At 52.0% G+C, this 20,418-nt stretch overlaps 1 protein-coding gene across 19 annotated transcripts in view; it reads right to left on the minus strand.

Annotated features, from left to right (window-relative positions):
• The window catches only part of NFASC (neurofascin), a 183,821-nt gene that overhangs the window by 61,268 nt on the left and 102,135 nt on the right, over positions 1-20,418 (minus strand). For 12 of the 19 annotated variants that reach the window (XM_045456302.1, XM_045456299.1, XM_045456303.1 and 9 more), the window contains 5 exons: positions 11,572-11,755; positions 5,519-5,536; positions 4,627-4,732; positions 2,895-3,091; positions 2,324-2,446 (listed from right to left, as the gene is read on the minus strand). In XM_045456302.1, the coding sequence (XP_045312258.1) occupies positions 2,324-2,446; positions 2,895-3,091; positions 4,627-4,732; positions 5,519-5,536; positions 11,572-11,755 (628 nt within the window). The remainder of the gene's footprint in view (positions 1-2,323; positions 2,447-2,894; positions 3,092-4,626; positions 4,733-5,518; positions 5,537-11,571; positions 11,756-20,418) is intronic. The other 7 variants (XM_045456301.1, XM_045456304.1, XM_045456316.1 and 4 more) reach the window with 1 other exon arrangement.

Consider the following 20,418-nt stretch of genomic DNA (forward strand, 5'->3'; position numbering starts at 1 on the left):
GTGGATTTAATGTGTCCTGGTGGATTTAATGTGTCCTGCGTTGCAAAAGCAGTGACTGAAGGGCAGGATTCAGATTCACACCGGTCTGCCCACCACACCCATGCTCTATGGCCATACGTTTCCACCTCCTGTTCATGCCAGAGAAATTCTGGTCCCGAGCCAGAGGGAGGGATTTGCTTCCCAAATCAAGAGTCAAATTCACTTGTTTTCTATTTGAAGCTCTTACTCCCACCAGCACTACCAATTATAATCGCAAGACACATACTAATCAATGATATGCACCATCAATTTTAGGGTGCTTCCTAATTTCCGTGATGGTTAAGATATGAAAATGGCGCTTTTTAGAATTAGTGACATCCTGGGAGTGGCTGAGGAGGCTGACTACGTTATCTATGATTTTTGAAGCATTAGACGTAAATTCAAACGACCAGGTTTCCAGGTGATTCGGTTTGTAAAAGTACACTCATAAGGCTGACTATTCATAGCTAACTCCTTCCTACCCGCCCCCCACAATTGTTTATTAAGTCACTATTTCTTTTTTTTTTTTTTTAAGTTTATTTATTTTGAGAGAGAGAGCACACGCGAGCAGGAGGGGGACAGAGAGAGAGGGAGACAGAATCCCTGTCGGTGCGGAGCCTGACTAGGGGCTCAATCTCATGAACCATGAGACCAGGACCCGAGCCAAAATCAAGAGCGGGAAACTCAACTAACTGAGCTGCCCAGAAGCCCCTTAAGACGCTACTTCATAAGGCTCAAAGTTAATGATGCCAACCCTTCAACGATGGGCTGGTCGGTTCTGCAAATCATTTACCCAAGATTTACTGTAGGCCTACTGTGTGCCAGGCACTGTGCCAGGTATTGGTGAAAGAGAGCCGAATCTAGCAGAAGGTGCAGCAGATAAACAAATCATCACAGTACAGGGTGGTGAGTGGGAAGCCCCTGGTAAGAAGGGGATGAGCTGAGAAGAGTAGCACCCAGTTCCTTCCAGGGTGCCCTCATCTGGGGTTTGGAGGCCGCATGACACTCCCCACACAGAAGAGACAGGGCCCTAAGAGGTGTCTAAGCAGCAGAAACAGTGTGTGCTAAAGGTGAGCGCACACAGCTGGGGCAAGGGGTAGGAGAAAGGCTGGGGAGGCAGAGGGAGCCAGATCAGGAAGGGAAAGAAGTCTGGACTTTGTCCGAGGTGATGGAGGAAGCAGTGAAGGGCTCGGAGCATACAAATGAAACTATCAGATTCATTTTTGGGAAGACCAAGGGGGCCAGTTATGGCTGATTATGGCAACCCAGGGAAATGCGGATGGTGGCCTGTGTTGGAGAGATGCCAGCAAGGGTCACGAGATCTGCTCGGGAGGCAGCATGGACATAAGCTGGTGACGGGAGTGATGCAGGGGAGGAGAGGGTCTGAGCTGTTAGCTAACTAACCAACCCTCCAGCCCGTGGCCGGGCAGCCTTCCCCAGGCGTAGGCACCATGGTGATGCAGCGAGAGGATGAATGAGGGCAAAGCCCTCTGTCTGCAAAACATCGCGCAACTCTGCCTCCTCGACAGGCCGCCTCTTTCAGAAGCAGGCCGCTAAAAACTCGGGGATGGACGGATGATGCATGATAAGCAGGCAGGCAGGCAGATCCATACATTGAGCGATGGATGGATAGACAGGGGAGCAGGTATGGAAGGAGGCGGAGGGGAAGCCGGGAAGACACAGACAGCGGTGCTCCAGTCGCCTTTATAACTCACGCTCCCACTTATTTTGGTTGAAAATGTGGGAAGAAATAGGTCCAGAGTGGTGAAGAGTCTCAGTCCAAAACAGAACCGAACAAGCTCTCGACGATACTCTGTCCCTCTGCAACACCGTCTCCCTATCACTCCTTTATCAAAGGTTACATCCCTGTGCCTGGCTGTGTCCCAGTAAATCCAGACCGACCAGAGATTGAACCAGGAGGCTTTCTGTCAACTCGCCATCATCACAAATATTACTGAGCACTTTACCGTGCATGTGGCTCTGTTATAAGCATTTTGGCTGTATGACCTCATTTATCCTAACAATGGTCCTATTAAAGAGGGACAGCGGTCAGCCCTATTTCTTCCAGAAGAGGAAACTGAGGCCCAGAGGTGTTAAGCAACTTGCTCAAGATCACACGGCTATCAGCAGTCAGGCTAGGAAATTAGCCTGAGCGGCCTCTCACCGTGTTCTCAGCCACGTGGCCCCTTTACACCGGCTTCTCACAAGTGAAGGCCTTCCAGCCTTGGGCAAGCCCTTCCCATTTCACACACCCACCCCCCTCCTTAAGATTAAAGTAGAAATCAAACGCCCCCCCAAGACTTACAGCTGCTCATCCAGAAGATGACTGGGGACGGAAGTCCGGGTGGGGGGTTGCACTGGAGGGTCAAGGGAGCACCTTCTTGAACCACGACAGGGTCTAGGTTTTCCTTGGGCCACAGGGGAGATTCTGGGGAGAGTCAGACAGAGGCGGGTGAAATGAGGGGGATGGCTGGGGCCGAGGCAAGGAGCAGGTTAGAGGCAGAAATGCAAGGGGGAGAAGGACAAGGGGAGATGGGAGAACAAGGGAGTGGGGAGAGAGCCCCCGTGGGTCTAGGCGAGGTACAGCGAGAGAATAGAGGCCATTTGTCTAAATAAATGCACAGCTTCAAAGGCTCCTCTCCTTCCTCTCCTCCTTGCCCAGAGGGCAGGTGAAGTTGCTCAAGACTGGTTTGGTAGCCTCCTCTCCCAGGAATCTTTCTGAGTAGGGGGAGGTGCGCTCCTCCTCAGAGGCAAACAGCAAGCAGGACTTGCAGGGCACCAAGGCAGCCAAGGGCAGGGCGGCCTTTCTGGAATGACCCTCCATGCTCCCCCCCATTCCCCCAGAAGAGCGTCCCCCCTCTGCCCATGCTACTCACTGGACACCTGCAGGCGGATCCTATTGGACAGGGCCGTGCCAAATTTGTTCCGGGCAAAGCACTGGTATTCCCCCTCATATTCCTCGGGCCGCCCCCCACTGCGGAAGTCGATCACCAGGGTCCCGGATCTCCTCTTCATTGACACCCGGGGGTCCTTGGCGATGTTGAAGAACCTGCTGTTGCGAGTCCAGTGGAAGCTGTGTATGATGGGGCCGGGGGTGGGGGGGGGGTGCGCGGAGGGGAGAGGCAGGACCACAAAGAGAAACAGGGTGGGCTCCGGGCTCCAGGTGAGAGCCTCGGGGCCCTGGTCCCTGACCCTGTCCCATAACCGCACCTCCATACCAGTGGGTCCCACCCTGGTTGAGCGGCAGAACTGACCAGGAAGCCTGATAAAATGCAGAGTCCTAGGTGGCAGTCAGATGACCGTGTGGGGGGCACATCCCTGACATTAGCGCTCTTACCCAGCCAAGGCTGGGAGTCATGGCCGGAAGTGGTAGATACCCACATAGCCACCAGGGGACAATGTTCTTGGCGGGAACAGGCAGGGACTTTTAGTTTGTATTTATTTTATTATTATTTTTAAAAAAATATTTATTTCTTTTTGAGACAGAAAGAGAGAGGGTGTGTGTGAAAGTGGTGGGGGGAGAGGCAGAGAGAGAGGGAGAAGGAGGCAATCCCAAGCAGGCTCCACACCGTCCACTCGGGGCCTGACTCGGAGCTTGATCCCATGAACCATGAGATCGTGACCTGAGCCAAAAGCAAGAGTCAGACGCTTAACCGACTGAGCCACCCAGGTGTCCCTAGGCAGGGAGTTTGATTTTTTGTAATATTTCACCCAGGCCAAGCCCATCGGGGAGCTGGCTCTGCCTCTCCTGTCTCATTCGATAACCAACTCTAAAGCCAAAGCCAAAGAGCAATGGCCCGGGTTATCCATGCTCCTGCTCGTGGGTGCAGAAGACAGCGGTGGCCGCACCTTCTAGCCCAGGAGGGCCAGCTTTGAAAGAACAAGCAGCCTTCACAAAACTGAGCCCAGAGGGGAAGACGCTAGACTCTCCCTCTCCTTCTGGGGGGTGGGGGTGTGTGCACAGCTGTCCAGAACATAACCTTAAAAGAAGCAGGAGTGGCTGCTCAGCGTCTCAGAATCACTGTTACTGCAAAGGAACCGTGGGGGGCAAAGACCAAACTTCAGAAGTAAGGCCATCTATGCCCTGCCTGACCCTGCAGGGTGACCCTGTTGCTTCCACCCTGGGTGAGACAGGCCTTGCTCCTTCTCAGGCTCACGCAGACCAGGTGGGGGGTGGGCAGAAGAAGGCTGCCATATACCCAAGGCTCTGTCCTGCCTCATTTCCCCTGACAGACACCTGCACGGGGTCCTGTCATGTTTGGTCCGAATCAGGCACGAGGCTCTGGAACAGTCCAGCCTGTGGAGGCTGCTTTGAAGACGGGGGACCAATAGCAGAACATCTCCGAATCTCCAGGGTTTTCTGTCGGCTGGAGACAAACCTGGCCTGGGGGCGGGGGTGGGGGGTGGGGGCAGTGCAGTCAGAGGCCTGGGTTTAAATCTAAGCTCTGCCCTTTTCAATCTGGGAGACCTTGGCAAAGGGGCGTAATACCTCCGTGCTTCTGTTTCATGTCCTCTTCAGGAGGACGGGGGTTCTTCTCTGAAGGGCAGGGGTGTGGTCTCAATGCCCTCTTTGCGGGGCCCCTTGGATTTACCTGCCAGCGCACTCACCTGGGGGCCGGGTTCCCCTTTGCTTCACACTCAATCAAGATGTTATCACGGGGATCTACGATGTGGTCCTTCACTGACTGCTTGGTGATGGTCGGGGGCTGGGACACTGCAACAGCACAGACAGGGAGCGGTCAGCGTTGCGGGGACCTGCCGGGGGCCCCCGGGCTCGGGGAATGGCTGAAATTAACATCTTCAGGAGCCACAGGACAAGCAGGCAAACGGGGGGCGGGCAGTGCCTCCTTTTGGGGACCCAGCTCCTTAAATGGGGCTGCAGGAAAGGGGGTTATGCCAAAGACTGAGCCTAAGAAGAATCCCTCGAAGATCTCATGGGATCCCTACGAGAAACTTTTGTTTTACCCATTCTTCTATCCCAACACTCAGTATGATGCCTTGTGCACAAGAGTTCTTGATATATGTTTGTCGAATGAATAAAGGAACCCAGCGCAGGTCACATTCCAGAGCCTAGTAGCCGTGATGGTTCTGAGCCCTGGAGGGTCAACAGACGGCCGAACTGTGGTGAGGCTGGAGCTCACAGGTTCAAGTTCCCAGGGCCTGGGCCCAAAGAACCAGCTCCTCTCACGCTTGGTCCCCACCTCCAGTGTTCTCCGCGGTGCTCCTTGCCAGCTACCTGAGGGTGGGGAGCGGAGGCCCTTCTTACCCACCTGCTCCTCTGCCCTTCCCAGCAACAGGAATCTCCGGGTGGACGGCTGCCGTCCCCGTGTGGTAAGGGACCACACTACAGGGCCCTGGTGTCAAGAAACCCCCAGCAGGCAGGGTGGAGAGGTGACTGATCCCCCCCCCCCCCATCTCCTCACTTGACCTTCTCCCACCCTCCCTGCTGCCCTCCTACCTCCCAGAGGCACAGGTGCACAGAGGCGCCCGGGGGACTTACGCTCATTCTGAATGCTTGCTGTTAGTTCCGATGGGTTAGCATTGTGAGGGGGAGAAAAGAAGACAGCGGTTATAGGTTATCGTGCATGACTACTCGCCCAGGGGCCCTCACGCCCCAGCCTGCCGGGAGAGTAGGGCTGCAGCACTCGGTGGGAGAGCCACCAGAGGTGGGGACTGACTCGGCGAGAGCTTCACAGAGGCGACATTTCCCCGGGGAGCTCAAAGCACGCAGTTGAGCAGAAAGACCGGCTTCTGATCAAGTGGTGTTGCCGGGAAAGCCCAACTATCGAACGGGACGATGCTGCTGGAAAGAGGCTGGGCTCTAAAGGTGCCGTCCACCCTCTCTGGACGCCATTGAGGAAAGCGGGCCCCCTGGCCAATGGTGCCCGGGTGAGGCTGAGGCTGAGAAGCCTGGCAGCAGCAGATCTGAACCAGGGCTATGAGGCAAAGCCCACACGGTCCACAGGCCTCGCTCCTTCCGCTGCACCTTCTTCTCTGTCCCACATGCAAGCACCTTCTTGCCTATCCTTTGGAAAATTCTAGGGACCGATGAATCACCGCGGCTCTGCTCATGGCAGAAATACGCTGCCCTACGGAAGTCCCTCTTCCAAACAAGTGCGGGGATGAAACAGCCCACCACTCTTTTCTGTGCTTTTTACGAAAAGGATGAAGAGGCAGGTAGCAAAGGTCTGCACACCTGAGATGTGCGGGTGCTTGTGTACAGGTGTGTGCATGTTTGAGGTCGGGCTTCTCAAACCCTGACAAGTGTATGAATCACCCAGGCTGGCGGGGGGGGGGGGGGGGGGGAGGGCGGGTCTGGTTAAAATGCAGATTCTGATTTAGCAGACCCCGTGTTTCTGATAAGCTGGTGGTCTGTGTACCACGCTTCGAACGGCAGGATCTTCGATGGTCATGTGCTTCCTGGGGAGGAGGTCTTGGTTAAAATTCGCAGAAAGGAGAACATGTGTTTCCGTAACTTCGTAAGATGTCCCTTCTTTATGGTTCTATCGTGAAGTAACAGGCCGTGCGTATCTCACGCTGGTGCGGATATCAGATATGTGTTGGTGCTGTGGGCTGACTTCTTCAGAGTGGGTGCTTCCCCGGGAAGCAAAGGCTGCGGGGGAGCCAAGGTGACCTCAAAGCTTTGACTCAGCCACAGTGAGTTGTGGAAGAGGAGGCCAGGGGCCCAGAGAAGGGCGGTGTGGAGCAGGCGGGGCTAAGGCAGGACCAAGAGGTGCCGGAAGAGTCACGAGAGAGAAGACAGACATGGGAGAGGAAAGGTGGAGTGTGGCAGGAACGAGTCCCCTGCGATCCACGCTGTTGGTACATGAAAGTCTCGAGTAAGACCCACAAAAAGGTTCAAAACAATTCTTTCAAGTGGGCCAGGGTTGTGTGTCTGCTGGGGCACTGAAATATTTTATCTGCTTTGCCATTTGCCTGGGTGCAGCCTCGGCAGGAAACAAAAAGGAATGAAAAGTCTGGGGAAAAGCAGAAATCTGTCATTTCTGAACACGTGCTCCCGGGAACTCCCCATGATGGCATCTTCACCCATATAAGACCCCCTGCCAGGAGCCCAAGAAAGATAGTTCCGGAAAGCCAGTGTGGTTGGGCATGGAGGAGGAGGAGGAAGAGGGGAGAACGAGCCATTTTCAGGAGAAGTAGGCCCTTTGACCACTAGCCCAGGCCTGCGGTTTCTTCATCTCAAGACACAGTTGATGTCTCTTGGGTCCTCACACACAGTGGAGGGCTCTGTCCTTGTCCTGGCAGGGGTTTTGCTTTGCCCACATGGCCTTCAAGCCTCTCTTTTATAAAATCAAAGGCTGGCTCAATGGAAAGAGCCCTAGACATTATCCAGGGAATCTCAGATTCTTAGAAGGGAAGTCATTCTGTTAAGGGCACGTAGCAAATTTGCTGCAGAACTGAAATAAGGACCAGTTCTCCTGTAGTCTGGTCCAAAGCTCCTTTCACAGATCTGTCCTCGGCTAGAGAGGCGGGTGGGCCAAGTGGGGCCCCAACACTCTCTCCTCCTTGACATTCTGGACAAAGGAGAGTAAGGAGGGAGGTCTTGGCGGGGAGTGGAGACCCTCAGAGCTGGCTGGATGCTGTCCCCAGCCCCACACTGAAATCAGGCCAGGGGCCTCTTGAGAGTCTAATTCCCTAAGGAGGTAATGACATCTGCAACCACCATTGTGCCCCCAAGGAATTTATTACAGAGACACAACCAAACCAGAGGACGAGCCACCATAGGGAGACGACCGTGAGGACCGCGTGCCTGGGGACAAGGGCAGCCTACTTAGTCCTGTGACACCACCCCCCCCCAAACCCTCTGTTACATCACCTGCCCTTCCTTCCATCTATAGAACTTGCTGGTGATGTCAAGTGGAAAATGAGTTTGCTCTTCTGCCTTCCAAGGGGGAAGAAAAGTCTTCCAATGAGCTCTGCAGGGGGTAAGGCAGGTGCCTGCCCCGTCTGCAAGGTTCCTTTATCCGCACACTTCTTCTCTTTCCCTGGCTGGTATCTACAGTCCCTGGCACCCAACCCATCCCTGGAGGATGGAGTGTGTGTGTGTGTGTGTGTGTGTGTGTGTGTGTGTATTGAGGTCGTCCTGCAGCACTATTTGGGATGACAGTGAGGAAGAAATGTTCCCCGCACCCCGCCGTCTCCTCTGTGGGCTCCTAGGAGAAAAATGCCCAGTCCCTTGACGTGGGGAGGGGGACAGAGAGGCGAGCTGCCAGCAGACTCACTTTTTGGCAAACCCACTCTTGTTGATGAGGCGACCCTTTGCTTTCTTCAAAGGTCACGCTGTTCTCCTTGGGGCTGGTGAGGGGGGTGAGGCGGGTGCGTGTGACTCTGCTGGCACAGCGGCGGGAGCTGGAGGCCGGGGCTTCAATGAGGGATTGTGTAGCCGCCGGGGGCTATTCCAGGAAGCCTGCTGGGCCCAAACTCCCCAGAGCAGAAGCAGTGCCCCGGTCCTCAAGGCACAGATAATGCCCCCTGAAGGGGCAAGCGAGCGGAAGGGCACCCCTGACAGGGCAGCCTCTAGCCAGAGCCCCCGCAACCTCTCCCAGAAGAGTGCCTGGCCTTCACTTCTCCCACATCTGGGCTCTTATGAATAACGCTGCAGTGAACGTGGGGTGTAGGCGTCTCTCTCTTACCTTTTGTGACAACACGGATAGGCTCTGAGGACCTTACACTGAGTGAAATTAAGTCAGAGAAAGACAGGTCCGGTATGTTCTCACTCTATGTAGAATCTAAAAACTTCACACTCAAAGAAACAAAGTAGAATGGTAGTTGCCAAGGGCTGGGAGGGGGGCGGGAAAGTGGGGAGATGCTGGTCAAGGCATACAAAGTTCCAGCTCTAAGATGGGTATGTTCTGGGGACCTAACGTACGGCCTGCAACTGTAGTTAACAGAACTGTATCATACACCTGAGGGTTGTTGAGAGAGCAGATCTTCAAAGTCGCCACCCCATACACACGAAAGGTAATTATGGACGTGTAAACTAACCCATGGGGTCATCATTGCGTAATATATATGTGTAGCCAATCATCAAGTTGTACACCTTAAACTTACATATGTTGTATGTCAATAAATACTTCAATGACTCTGGGGGGAGAGGAGTAAGAACGTATGGTCTTTCCCCAGCCCCTCCCACCAGGCCACGGCCTAGGGTTAAGAAGGAAGGGTGGGCTCAGGTAACTCGGGGGGCACCTGTTATGCTGGGCCCAGCAAGAGGGGAAAACCTGGCTGAAGAGGACCTCTTCCCTGGGCAGCTGGGTCCCCTCTGAAGGGCTGGCCTTCTCTTGTCTCGCATTCATCTTCTGTAGGCTTATTCTGGACATGTCACCAGGGCCACTGAGCCTGCAGCCGGCAGGGAAGTATAGTGCATAGGAGGCATGCTTCGGGCAGGCATCATGAGTTTCCTGTTGTGCGGCGGCCCGGGGCACCAGGCCTGGTGTCACAAAAGACCTCACCTCCTCATTCAGAGAGGTGCTGTAGTCATGTGCTGGCCCTGCCACTTATGAGCTGGAGAGAACGGCTTTATTTCTCTGCACCTCAGTTTTCTAACCTGTCAGCGAAAGATGAGACTCAGAGGAGATGCTTCGAAAGCACTTAGCTTTCAGCCAGACATGTGGCAGCTGCTACTCTGGTGAATTCCAAGAACTAAAAGAAGGTGGGATTAGCAGAGGGAGGGGTGGGGCATATCGAGTGCCAACCTGGTCATCAAGTTGTACATCTTAAAGAGACCTGGGATCTATTCATGAATCCATCACCCATTTGCTGTGTGACCCAGAGCAAGGAAAGGTCTATGTTTCCTTCAATGCATTTCCGGAAGTAGGGGACACTCTAGGCCCTCCTCACGGACACTGAGGTGGGGAGATGGTGGTGGGGGAGGTCAGGGCACTTGTGGCTCTTTGCCCCACACGCGGTACTCTGGAGAGACTGACTGCTAGCTCACCTGCCCATGGCTCCGGTAGAGCTTTAGAAATCCAGATTCCTAACAAAGATGTCAAAGCCATCTATTTGTAAGTTCTTCTTGAAGGAACCCCTCACCCACTAGCCCCAGGGATCAAAGTGGCAAGTGAATGAGTGAGGAGAAGCAGCAGAAGAGAAATGAGCCTTCACCACTTCTTTGATAACCCAATTTCCTCTGTATCCCTCTGCTCTCCAGGGACTTGGCCTTATCGTGCTCCTTATTAGACTGTCTGCCCGGGATTGTTAATGAGAGACTCTTCCTTGAGCTATCAGTGGAGATGGTCTCCACGGGAACAGTTCATTTCATGACCCTCCCCGCCCTTCAGTGAGCACACACACACACACACACACACACGTGCATGCACACACACATACATGCACTTGGGGCTATTGGGAAGGCAACAGGGCCTTGCCCGTCTTGTTTCTGGGTCCTTATAGTTTCTGCTGGCCTTCTCTTACCCAGAAGTGGCCACTCCTCTGGGCATTTATTATTTGTAGGGTTGAGTGGGGCGGGGGGCGCTGAAGTATGTGTAATTCTTCTCCAAGCTATGCTGACTCCCGGCCCCAGGGTCTGGCTTTGGAGAGCTCAGGGGGCACTTCTTGGAGGCTGTATCCCTCTCCCAGCCCTCCCCAGACATCTGTCACCTGGACAGAGCCCAAGTCAGCATCGGCATCATGCGGATCCCATCTATTTCTGGAAGCAGGGCACAGGGGACAGAGGTGGTATGCCCACATCAGAGCGCTGGAATGCCAAGACATTCTGGTGGAGGTGTCAGAATTGCGGCAAAGGGGGTACGCAGCTAAATGCAGGGCCATGGAGCATGGCTGCCAGTCAATGAGCCACTTACGAACGTAGCAACAGATATGGCTGCCAGAGACATGGCTGTCAGCATCCCAAACCCCTTCTTTTATGATTCTGATGGCCAAATAATGCCCCCACCATGGGAAACAGAATGATACAGATTTTACTTTCCAACTTCGCCACGGGAGAGGCAAAAACAAACAGAAGGAATCAGCGCCTGGGTTTTGGACCCTGGCATTAAAATGGAGCTCTATTTTAATGTTTCATTTAGGCCCAGCCTTCTGCGAAATAATTCCCTTCCCAACCCTCCCCAGGCCGTCCCTCCTGATTAGTCCAGCCACGAGGGCCTAGGAGCCAGCTCAGATATTAGGAAGGCAAATGAGAACTCTCCATTGCACTTGGTCCTTGGAAACTCCACTTTGATGGGCAAGTCAAGACTGCAGAGATCGGAGGGAGGAGAGTGGAGGGAAGAACTCCTGAGTGACACACTGACTTTCAAATCTGCCACCTCCAGTCCTGCTCGGCAGGCTCCAGGCAGCCCCAACATCAGCTCAGCCACAGTCCTCAGAGATCGTGCCGCGCAATTCGTCTCACATTCCCAAACACGCATCTGCTTCCGTCAATTCTTTGCAGGGAAACCCAGCTCTGCAGCCAGAATCACTTCCCCTCTCCCCGACCTCTTCCAAAGTTGGTCTTCACTCCCCGCCGACCTCCCATCCCCTCCCAACTCCTCTGCCCCAAATCGGGAGAATCAAAGAGGATGGGGCAGGACTCACGATCCATAGGAATCTCGATGGCCCCGCTGAGGCTGAGGAGGCAGAGCAGGAAGGCTGCGTGGACCCAGGGCGGCGGCTGCTGCTGCCTGGCCATCCTCAGTACTGGGCCCCGCTCCCTGCTCCCCGGCCCGCGGGGTCTTGCTGCCTCCAGCAGCTCTAACTGGGCCTCTCGGACAGAGTTCAGCTGTGGAAAGAAATACAATGCCAAGTGAGTTTTTCTTGAACTCGTGGTCTGTTCTAGCAATCCTCCGGGGCCTGAAGGACTCCAGGGTCCTGTTGGTCACAGACCAGTGTTCTAGAATAGGATTTCTTAACCTTGATGGACATGTGGGACCCACAATTCTCTGTGTGGGGAACTGCCTTGGGTATTATTGCAGGATGTTTCGCAGCATCCCTGGCCTCTATCCACTAGATGCCAGTGGAACCCACTCTTGCCTCCAATCGAAAATGTCTCTAGAGGGGCGCCTGGGTGGCGCAGTCGGTTAAGCGTCCGACTTCAGCCAGGTCACGATCTCGCGGTCCGTGAGTTCGAGCCCCGCGTCAGGCTCTGGGCTGACGGCTCAGAGCCTGGAGCCTGTTTCCGATTCTGTGTCTCCCTCTCTCTCTGCCCCTCCCCCGTTCATGCTCTGTCTCTCTCTGTCCCAATAATAAATAAACGTTGAAAAAAAAAAAAAAAAAAAAAAAGAAAATGTCTCTAGACATTGCCAACTGTCCCCTGGAGGACAAAACCACTCCCGGTTGAGAACCACTGTTCTAGAAGGAAGGGCAACTCCGCTTGGAATAATCCTGGAAACAAACACTGTCCCACTGGTCCAGCACCTAGAAGACGCCATGCCCTAGGCCAGTGAGAAACACACGAATCTCAGAGCTTCTAGGAACCCTATGTGTTGTATGGGCCTGGGTTTGAGTGGGTCTGGGGTAGGGCACAGAGAAAAGATCACACTGATGTCCTCTGATCCAGGGGCAGAGTGAAGGCAGCTGCACTGAGCGTTAGGGGTTAGACAGGTGGAAGCTGGTTGCTCACTGGGACTTTTTTTTTAAATGAATTTCTGCAGATATTTCGTGCACAAAGGTATGGTGGCCCTGATGTTGTCCCTTTAGAGATAATGGCAGTGCTGAGACTATGACCCAGAAGAAGGGGCTTCCAGGGGGCTGGTAGAATGCGCGATATTATGACCGCCCAATGTTCACGTCCTCAAGCGCAAGAAATCATTCTAAGGCCTGCAAGGGGAAGGATTAAAAATGGCTGCCCAAGGGGCCTGGGAGGAGTCCTTAAGAGATAAACCCTTTTCCCCTCCTCCTGAGAGAGAAAAGCAAGAATGGCTAAGGAAGGTGGGGGGGGGGGGTGAATGAAATAGATAAAGGGGATAAGAGTACACTAATCGTTGATGAGCACCGAGTCATGTGTAGAACTGTTGTCATTATATTGTGCATCTGAAACTAATGTAACACTGTATGTTAACTATACTTGAAACAAAAAAAAAAAAAAAAGAATGAGATACAGTGCTTTAAGACTGCCACAGTTTCCAGAACATAGGATCTTAAAACTTGGTCCCGTTTGCTGTTCTGCCATGGGGGCCAAGTCAAAGAGGATGGCTGGAGGCAGGTCCCCCAGGATTCTTCTCTCACCTGTACAACACCACCAGCTCCCGTCTGTCCTGACTGAGGCTGTCGGGCACAGGAGCAGGGCTCCAGGGCTTGCTCCTGGGAGACAAGGTTATGCTTCTGAAGACCCGGGGGGATGAGGACCCTCCCCTGTGCCAGGATGTGGGGCGGGCTAAAGGATTCTGATTCAGATTTCAGCAGTTTCTGTCCTGGACGCTGGGCCCAGCAGCAGCCCCCAACCTCACGTGTTTCTGGACCCCATCTACTTCCTTCCCGCTGCTTCCACCTTGGTTTCGGTCACCATCATTTCATGGCAGCGACCACAGCAGCTTCCTGAGTGGTCTCCCCACCTCCACTCTTTTTTTTTTCTTTGTTTTTAAGATTTTGTTTTTGAGTAATCTCTACACCCAATGTGGGGCTCGAACTTATAACCCCGAGGTCAAGAGTCGCATGCTCTACCAAATGAGGCAGCTGGGTGTCCCTCCCCACTTCTACTCTTACCCCTCTGACTCATTCTTCACCCATCACCAGAGGTGTCATTTTCTAAAGTGTGGATACAAATATGCCAGACCCCAGTCAACTCACTAGCTCACAGATGCCCGACAGTGAAATCCTCCCTAATGGAGTCCCCTCTCCAACCTCCCCTCTCATCACCCTCCCTCTGTGTTCCAGCAAGTACTGGTCATCTCCTAGGTCCCATCATGTGTTGTGCTCTGTGACTTCTACACAGATTAGCTTCTGTCTAGAACATGCTTTGAATCTGCCCTCTCACGATTTTTGCCAAGTGTGACTTGTGTGTCCCTCGTCTGTACTCCTGAACACCATTTGTGGCCCCCTAGTCAAGCACTTGTCACTTCGTATTCATTGTGTTCTTTCCAAAAGCCACTCATCTGTACCCTCTATTAAAAAAGGAAGGCTCCATAGGGAAGGTGCCTCATTTTGTTTATTCCTAGAATCTAATATGGCAGGCACTCAAAAATATGTGATGGATGGATGAAAAATGAGCAAATAAATGGCTGACTGAATGAAATAAACCACTTGGATCACATGATTTTGTTTTGTTTTTGTTGTTTAAACTCGGGTCTCCCCAGAAAACCAGCAGGCGGCTCAGGGGAACACATGCTTTGGACCTGGATGGTATACTGTGGAGGCTCCCCTCCAGTGGAGGAAAAAACTCCCTCCCTCCCTAGGCACCGCACTTGGGCCAGAGATCAATCAGCTAGAAGAGGGTCAGGGGAGAGAAATCTCCCAAGGAGGAAAATCTCCTGGCTGGACGGCGTCACAGGACGTCTTTGGTTCTTCCTCCAAAGACGGTCTTTATACAGACACAGGAAGGGTCTGCTAACTCCCCTCCTTGGGTCGTACATCTCCAAAGACCAGACTCAGGCTATCCAGCTGACACCTTGTACCGAGAGAACCAGCATGGGGTGAGGCTCAGCATTCCTTCACGTAGGACAGTGGGGATGGGTCGGCTCCCGTCTTGGCTTCATGACTGCCATGTTTTGTTCAGGAGCTGCCCAGCAACAGGAAGTGATGGGCAGGAGAAGGGTATCTTGTTCTGGGAATCTTGATGGGCATAAGAAGCCAGAGCTATTCACTAACTAGAAACACACTGGCAGGAAAAAAAAAAAAAGCCCAATTATTTGGGGTGCTTTTAACTCACAATTTTAAAACACGGTAGACAAAGTTCTTAGAGATAATCTGGTAACTGTTTGATAATTCTCTCTCCCTCTTCTCTCTGGAACCCATTTTTTTCCCAGTAAAATCTTAAAAGAGTAAGAGACTTTTTTTTTTTTTTTTTTAATTTTTTTTTTTTTTTCAACGTTTATTTATTTTTGGGACAGAGAGAGACAGAGCATGAACGGGGGAGGAGCAGAGAGAGAGGGAGATACAGAATCGGAAACAGGCTCCAGGCTCTGAGCCATCAGCCCAGAGCCCGACGCGGGGCTCGAACTCACGGACCGCGAGATCGTGACCTGGCTGAAGTCGGACGCTTAACCGACTGCGCCACCCAGGCGCCCCGAGTAAGAGACTTTTAAGATCATTTTGCTTTATGAAATCCCCTTACTTTTCAAATGAGAAAACAAGAGCCCAGCGAGGGGAAGTGATTTGCTCAGTCACACAGCTGGTTAGGGGCAAAGCCAGGAAAAGAACCCAGATCTCCCGACTCCTCATCTAATTTCCCATCTCTCCATATGCAGGAAAGTTCCAGAGTAAAGTTGCTATTTAAAAAAGAAATGCTCTGGATCCTCTGTCCCTCCTGCCCTTGCCCCTCCCCTGCTCATGTGTTCACGCACGCTCTCTCTCTCTCAAAACAAAAACAAAAACATTTTAATATAAAGTCAATGCATCTTTCTTTTTAATGTTTATTTATTTTTGAGAGAGAGAGACAGAGGGTGAGCGGGGAGAGGCAGAGAGAGAGGGAGACACAGAATCCAAAGCAGGCTCCAAGCTCTGAGCTGTGAGCACAGAGCCCGATGCGGGGCTTGAACCCACGAACCGTGCGAACATGACCTGAGCCGAAGTCAGACGCCCAACCAACTAAGCCACCCAGGCGCCCCCAAAACAAAAACATTTTAAATAAAAAAATAAATAAATGTGGGTGTCTGGGTGGCTCAGTTGGTTGAGCGTCTGACTTCGGCTCAGATCATGATCTCATGATCTCAAGCCCTGAATCAGGCTCACTGCTCTCAGTGTGGAACCTGATTCGGATCCTCTGTCCCCCTCTTTCTCTGCCCCTCCCTTGCTTGTGTGCCCCCCCCCTCTCAAAAATAAATAAAACATTCAAAAATTAATTAATTAATTAATTTAAAAAATGCAGTTTCTTTAAAAAAGTAAACACAGATTTATCACCTGACCCCATATTTCTACTTCTAGGTATATGCCCCAAAGAGTTAAAGACCAGTACTCAAACAAGTCCCTGTGTGCACCTGTTCATAGTAGCATCATTCATAACAGCCAGAAGGTAGAAACAGCCCAAATGTCCATCAACAGATGAATACGTAAGCAAAATTGCAGTACGTACATTCCACGAACTATCACTTGGCCACAGAAGGCAGGTACTGACACCTGCTACAACGTGACGAAACCTGAGATGGTTATGCTCGCTGAGAGGAGCAAGACAAAAAAGGTCACATACAGAATCATCTCATTTATATTGAAGATCCTTGGGGCGCCTGGGTGGCGCAGTCGGTTAAGCGTCCGACTTCAGCCAGGTCACGATCTCGCGGTCCGGGAGTTCGAGCCCCGCGTCGGGCTCTGGGCTGATGGCTCAGAGCCTGGAGCCTGTTTCCGATTCTGTGTCTCCCTCTCTCTCTGCCCCTCCCCCGTTCATGCTCTGTCTCTCTCTGTCCCAAAAATAAATAAACGTTGAAAAAAAAAAATATATTGAAGATCCAAAATAGGTGAGTCCATACAGACAGAACACGGGTTGGTGCCTACCAGAGGCAGAGGGGAAGGGGGAATGGGAAGTAACGGGTATGGGGTTTCCTTTCGGGGTGATGATAATGTCGGGATGAGGAAGGGATTCCACGGGAGTATAATAAGAACTGCTCGACTGAGGTGATGGCTGTACATACTGGGAATGTCCTAAATGCCACTGAATTGTTCACCACAAATTGGTTCACTTTATGATATGCCAATTTTACCTCAATAACAAAGAAACGTAAATATCGGTGTCTTTAATGTGCTCATAAAGATAAACGGCAGAGGGGCGCCTGGGTGGCGCAGTCGGTTAAGCGTCCGACTTCAGCCAGGTCACGATCTCGCGGTCCGTGAGTTCGAGCCCCGCGTCGGGCTCTGGGCTGATGGCTCGGAGCCTGGAGCCTGTTTCTGATTCTGTGTCTCCCTCTCTCTCTGCCCCTCCCCCGTTCGTGCTTTGTCTCTCTCTGTCCCAAAAATAAATAAACGTTGAAAAAAAAAAATTTAAAAAAAAAAAAAAAGAGGAAAAAAAAAAAAGATAAACGGCAGAAGAGGAGGAGGTGGGTTATTCCACATGGGCATATAGGCACCTTCAGCTCCCTGAGCCTGGTCCGCTCAGCCTGGAGGAGAGGCACACGGCTTGTAATCCTTCCCGTACATTCTGAAGGACTCTCCACCCATGTCTAAGGAACAGGAGTGTTAACTGGTGTCCAGGCATGTGGATTCTAGTGTTGCACTCAAAGAAGTCAATGCAGAGTGAGGAGGGAGATGTCCTGCCTGCAGGTACCCCCGCATCACCAAGGGTTACAGTTTTCCTATCCCGATAACCAGGTAGGAAAGGCCAAGGGCAGGGATGTCTAACTGAAGGCAGGTAAGTGCCTGCTTCTAATCAAATCTTATTTCTTACGCTATCTTGCTGTGTGGCCCAGTCACAAAGTATCTCAGGTTCCTCTCCCATTAGGGGTAGAGAATGACATCACCCAGGGGCGGGTGTGGGGGTGGGTGGAGAATGCCATCTAACTACAGAGCATCCTGGGGAGAAATAGGGAAAATCCCGTATCTGGTGAGAGGGCAGATGGGGGCTGCAGAAGAGGGGCCGTCATGACTGTCTTGGAATGCTGGGAGAAGGTGTGGAATTTTTCCGTTTAGCTCCACGAGGGAAAAAACTAGAATGGAATGGGAGAAGGTTCCAGAGAGGCAGCTGCTGCTCTGAGATGTAAGGAAGAATAATCTGATAAATGTACCCATCCTACAGTACCATCCATGAAAGTAAACACTCTACCCACACACACTATCGATACAATGTGTCCGAAAGATCCTTTTACATCAAATCAAACAGGTTAGAGGTGGATCTTAAGGATGTAAAATACATAAAAGGGAGGGCTATTGCAGGGGGAGAGAGTGAGGAAAAGAACAAAAACAAAACCACAAGAGAAATCTTGTGTGGGCTGATGGTGTACTATACGCTGCGGAAGAAGATTAATTCGATGCTTGCACTTCTGAAATCCTCCCCCTGCCCTGCAACCCCTGTGTGAAAAGAGAAGCAAAGAGAGAGGGAACAGAGTTACCCAAACATGAAATGTTCTGCCTGGTGAAGTACTGAGCTCACTGTTTCACAAAGAATCCAAGCAGCATTTGGCCAGGTGCTGTGCTGACAATGTACCCACACGGGAAGGAGCTGGATGCTTCTCAGAAACTCCCGGGCACTATTTAAATACACAGATCCCTGGACCCTCAAACATCTAGGCAGGGGCCAAATCGGGCTTGCAGATTTAAAAAACTGGGGTTTTTTTTTTTTTTTTTTTTTTTGAATTTGAATGCCCTTAGAAATTCTGTCGTCTTATGTGGGATGCTTCCTTCACTTAGGTTACCTCCCTGAACTGAAGCTTTAAAGTTTCCGGAACTTTAAATTTGCAAGCCTTGTGGGAGATTCAGATTCACAATGTCTGAGACGGGGCCCAGGAAGGGTGTGGGAGTCGGGTGATGGTCAGCCATTGGTGCGGACTGCTGGACACGACAGCCTCTCTTGGTCAAGTTCGAGAGCATGGGCTGTGCAGCGTGACTGTCTTGAGTTTGAGGGGGTGGGGGTCACGGGCAAGTACTGAACCTTCAGACCTTTGTATTTCTCATCTGAAAAACTCACACAGGACTATTCCAGAGGGCTTCTGGGATGACTTAATACACAATTCCTATTTAAAGCCCTTGGCAAAGCACAGGGCCCAGAGTGACGCTCAGTACGTGTTCGCTGCTGCCCCGGGGCGGGCTTTGAGGTCGCAGGACGAAGGAAGCATCCTGGTTACCTACGTGACGTTACTGGTAACAGCGGCTACTAGTAATAATTATCCACCCGCAATCAGTGTGCTTTCCAATTTTTCCTTCTTTCTGGATCCTGGTGTGCTTTCTTTCCCCAGACTGGGGAGCCCCTGGGGTTGGCACCACAAGCTGTCCCCGGCAGACGGTTGAGAGGCCCATGGCTCCCACAAGCTGTCATCACCGGGAGCCCCCCACATTCCCGCAGCCCCGTTCTGAGCGGGGCTGTGCCAGTGGTCACAACACATCTGTGATGATGGGAGGAAAGACTGGCGGGGCTGAAACGTGGCTCAGCTGCCAGTTCTACAGAACCCCCCCCCCCCCGGGACTGGTGGGTGGCAGTCGGCAGGCCACTCATTCATTTACCAGATCTGGCAGCAGGCGGTTTCTCTGCTCTGGTGGAGCCTTCTTTCCAGTGAGGGAGCCAGGAAATCGGCAGTGAACAAAAACAAATTAGGTCGCAGTAGGTCCAGTGAAGAAAACACAATCCGACCTGCACACTCGGGCGTCTGCGGCAGCCTCATCCATCATCACCGGAATATGGAGGCGACCTACATGCCCTTCATCCTTCAGCAGGTGAACGGATACCTAAACTGTGGTGCATCCACACGACGGAGTACTATTCAGCGCTAAAAAGAAATGAGCTATCGAGCCACGAGAAGACACGGAGGAAGCTTAAATGCGTATCGCTAAGTGAAAGAAGCCATGGAAAGGCTGCGTACAGTATGATTCTATGTCCCTAGGTGACATTCTGGAAAAGGCAAAGCTATGGAGGTGGCAAAAAGATCAGTGGTCGCCAGAGGTTGGTGGTGGGGGGGAGAAGGAATGAATAGATGGAGCACAGAGGATTTTCAGGGCATCAAACTCCTCCGTATGAGACTGTGATGCTGGGCCCGTGTCATGACACATTCGTCTAAACCCACAGAAGGACAGCACTGGGAGTGAACCCTCATGTCAACTACGGACTGTGGGTGATTAGGATGTGTCAGGGTGAGTGCATCAGTTGTTACAACTGCACCTCTCCGGTGGGGGGTGGTGCTAATGAGGGAGGCTGTGCGTGTGTGGGGGGTAGGGGGTTTACGGGAAATCTCGAAACCTCCCAGCTTGATTTTGCTGTAAATCTAAAAGTTCTCTAAAAAAAAAAAAAAACAATCAAGTCAATAAATAAAGAAAAAGAAGAAGAAAAGAAACCCCAATAGGCTGATGTGGTAAAGGGCAGTGAATGGTCAAAGAAGGCCTCTGTGAGAAGGTGACATTTGACGGAGATCTAAATGGCAAGGAGGAGCCAACTTCATAAAGGTGGGTCAGGAAAACATCCAGGGCCAGGGGAACCGCTTGTGCAAAGACCCTGTGGCAGGAAGTAGATGGGTAGGTGAAATAAACCGGTGTGGCCAGCTCTGAAGATGAAAGTAAGGAATTTATTTTTTTTTTTAATTTGTTTTTTTTCAACGTTTATTTATTTTTGGGACAGAGAGAGACAGAGCATGAACGGGGGAGGGGCAGAGAGAGAGG

The sequence above is a fragment of the Leopardus geoffroyi genome, chromosome C3 (assembly GCF_018350155.1).
Source record: "Leopardus geoffroyi isolate Oge1 chromosome C3, O.geoffroyi_Oge1_pat1.0, whole genome shotgun sequence".
NCBI classification, from domain to species: Eukaryota; Metazoa; Chordata; class Mammalia; order Carnivora; family Felidae; genus Leopardus; species Leopardus geoffroyi.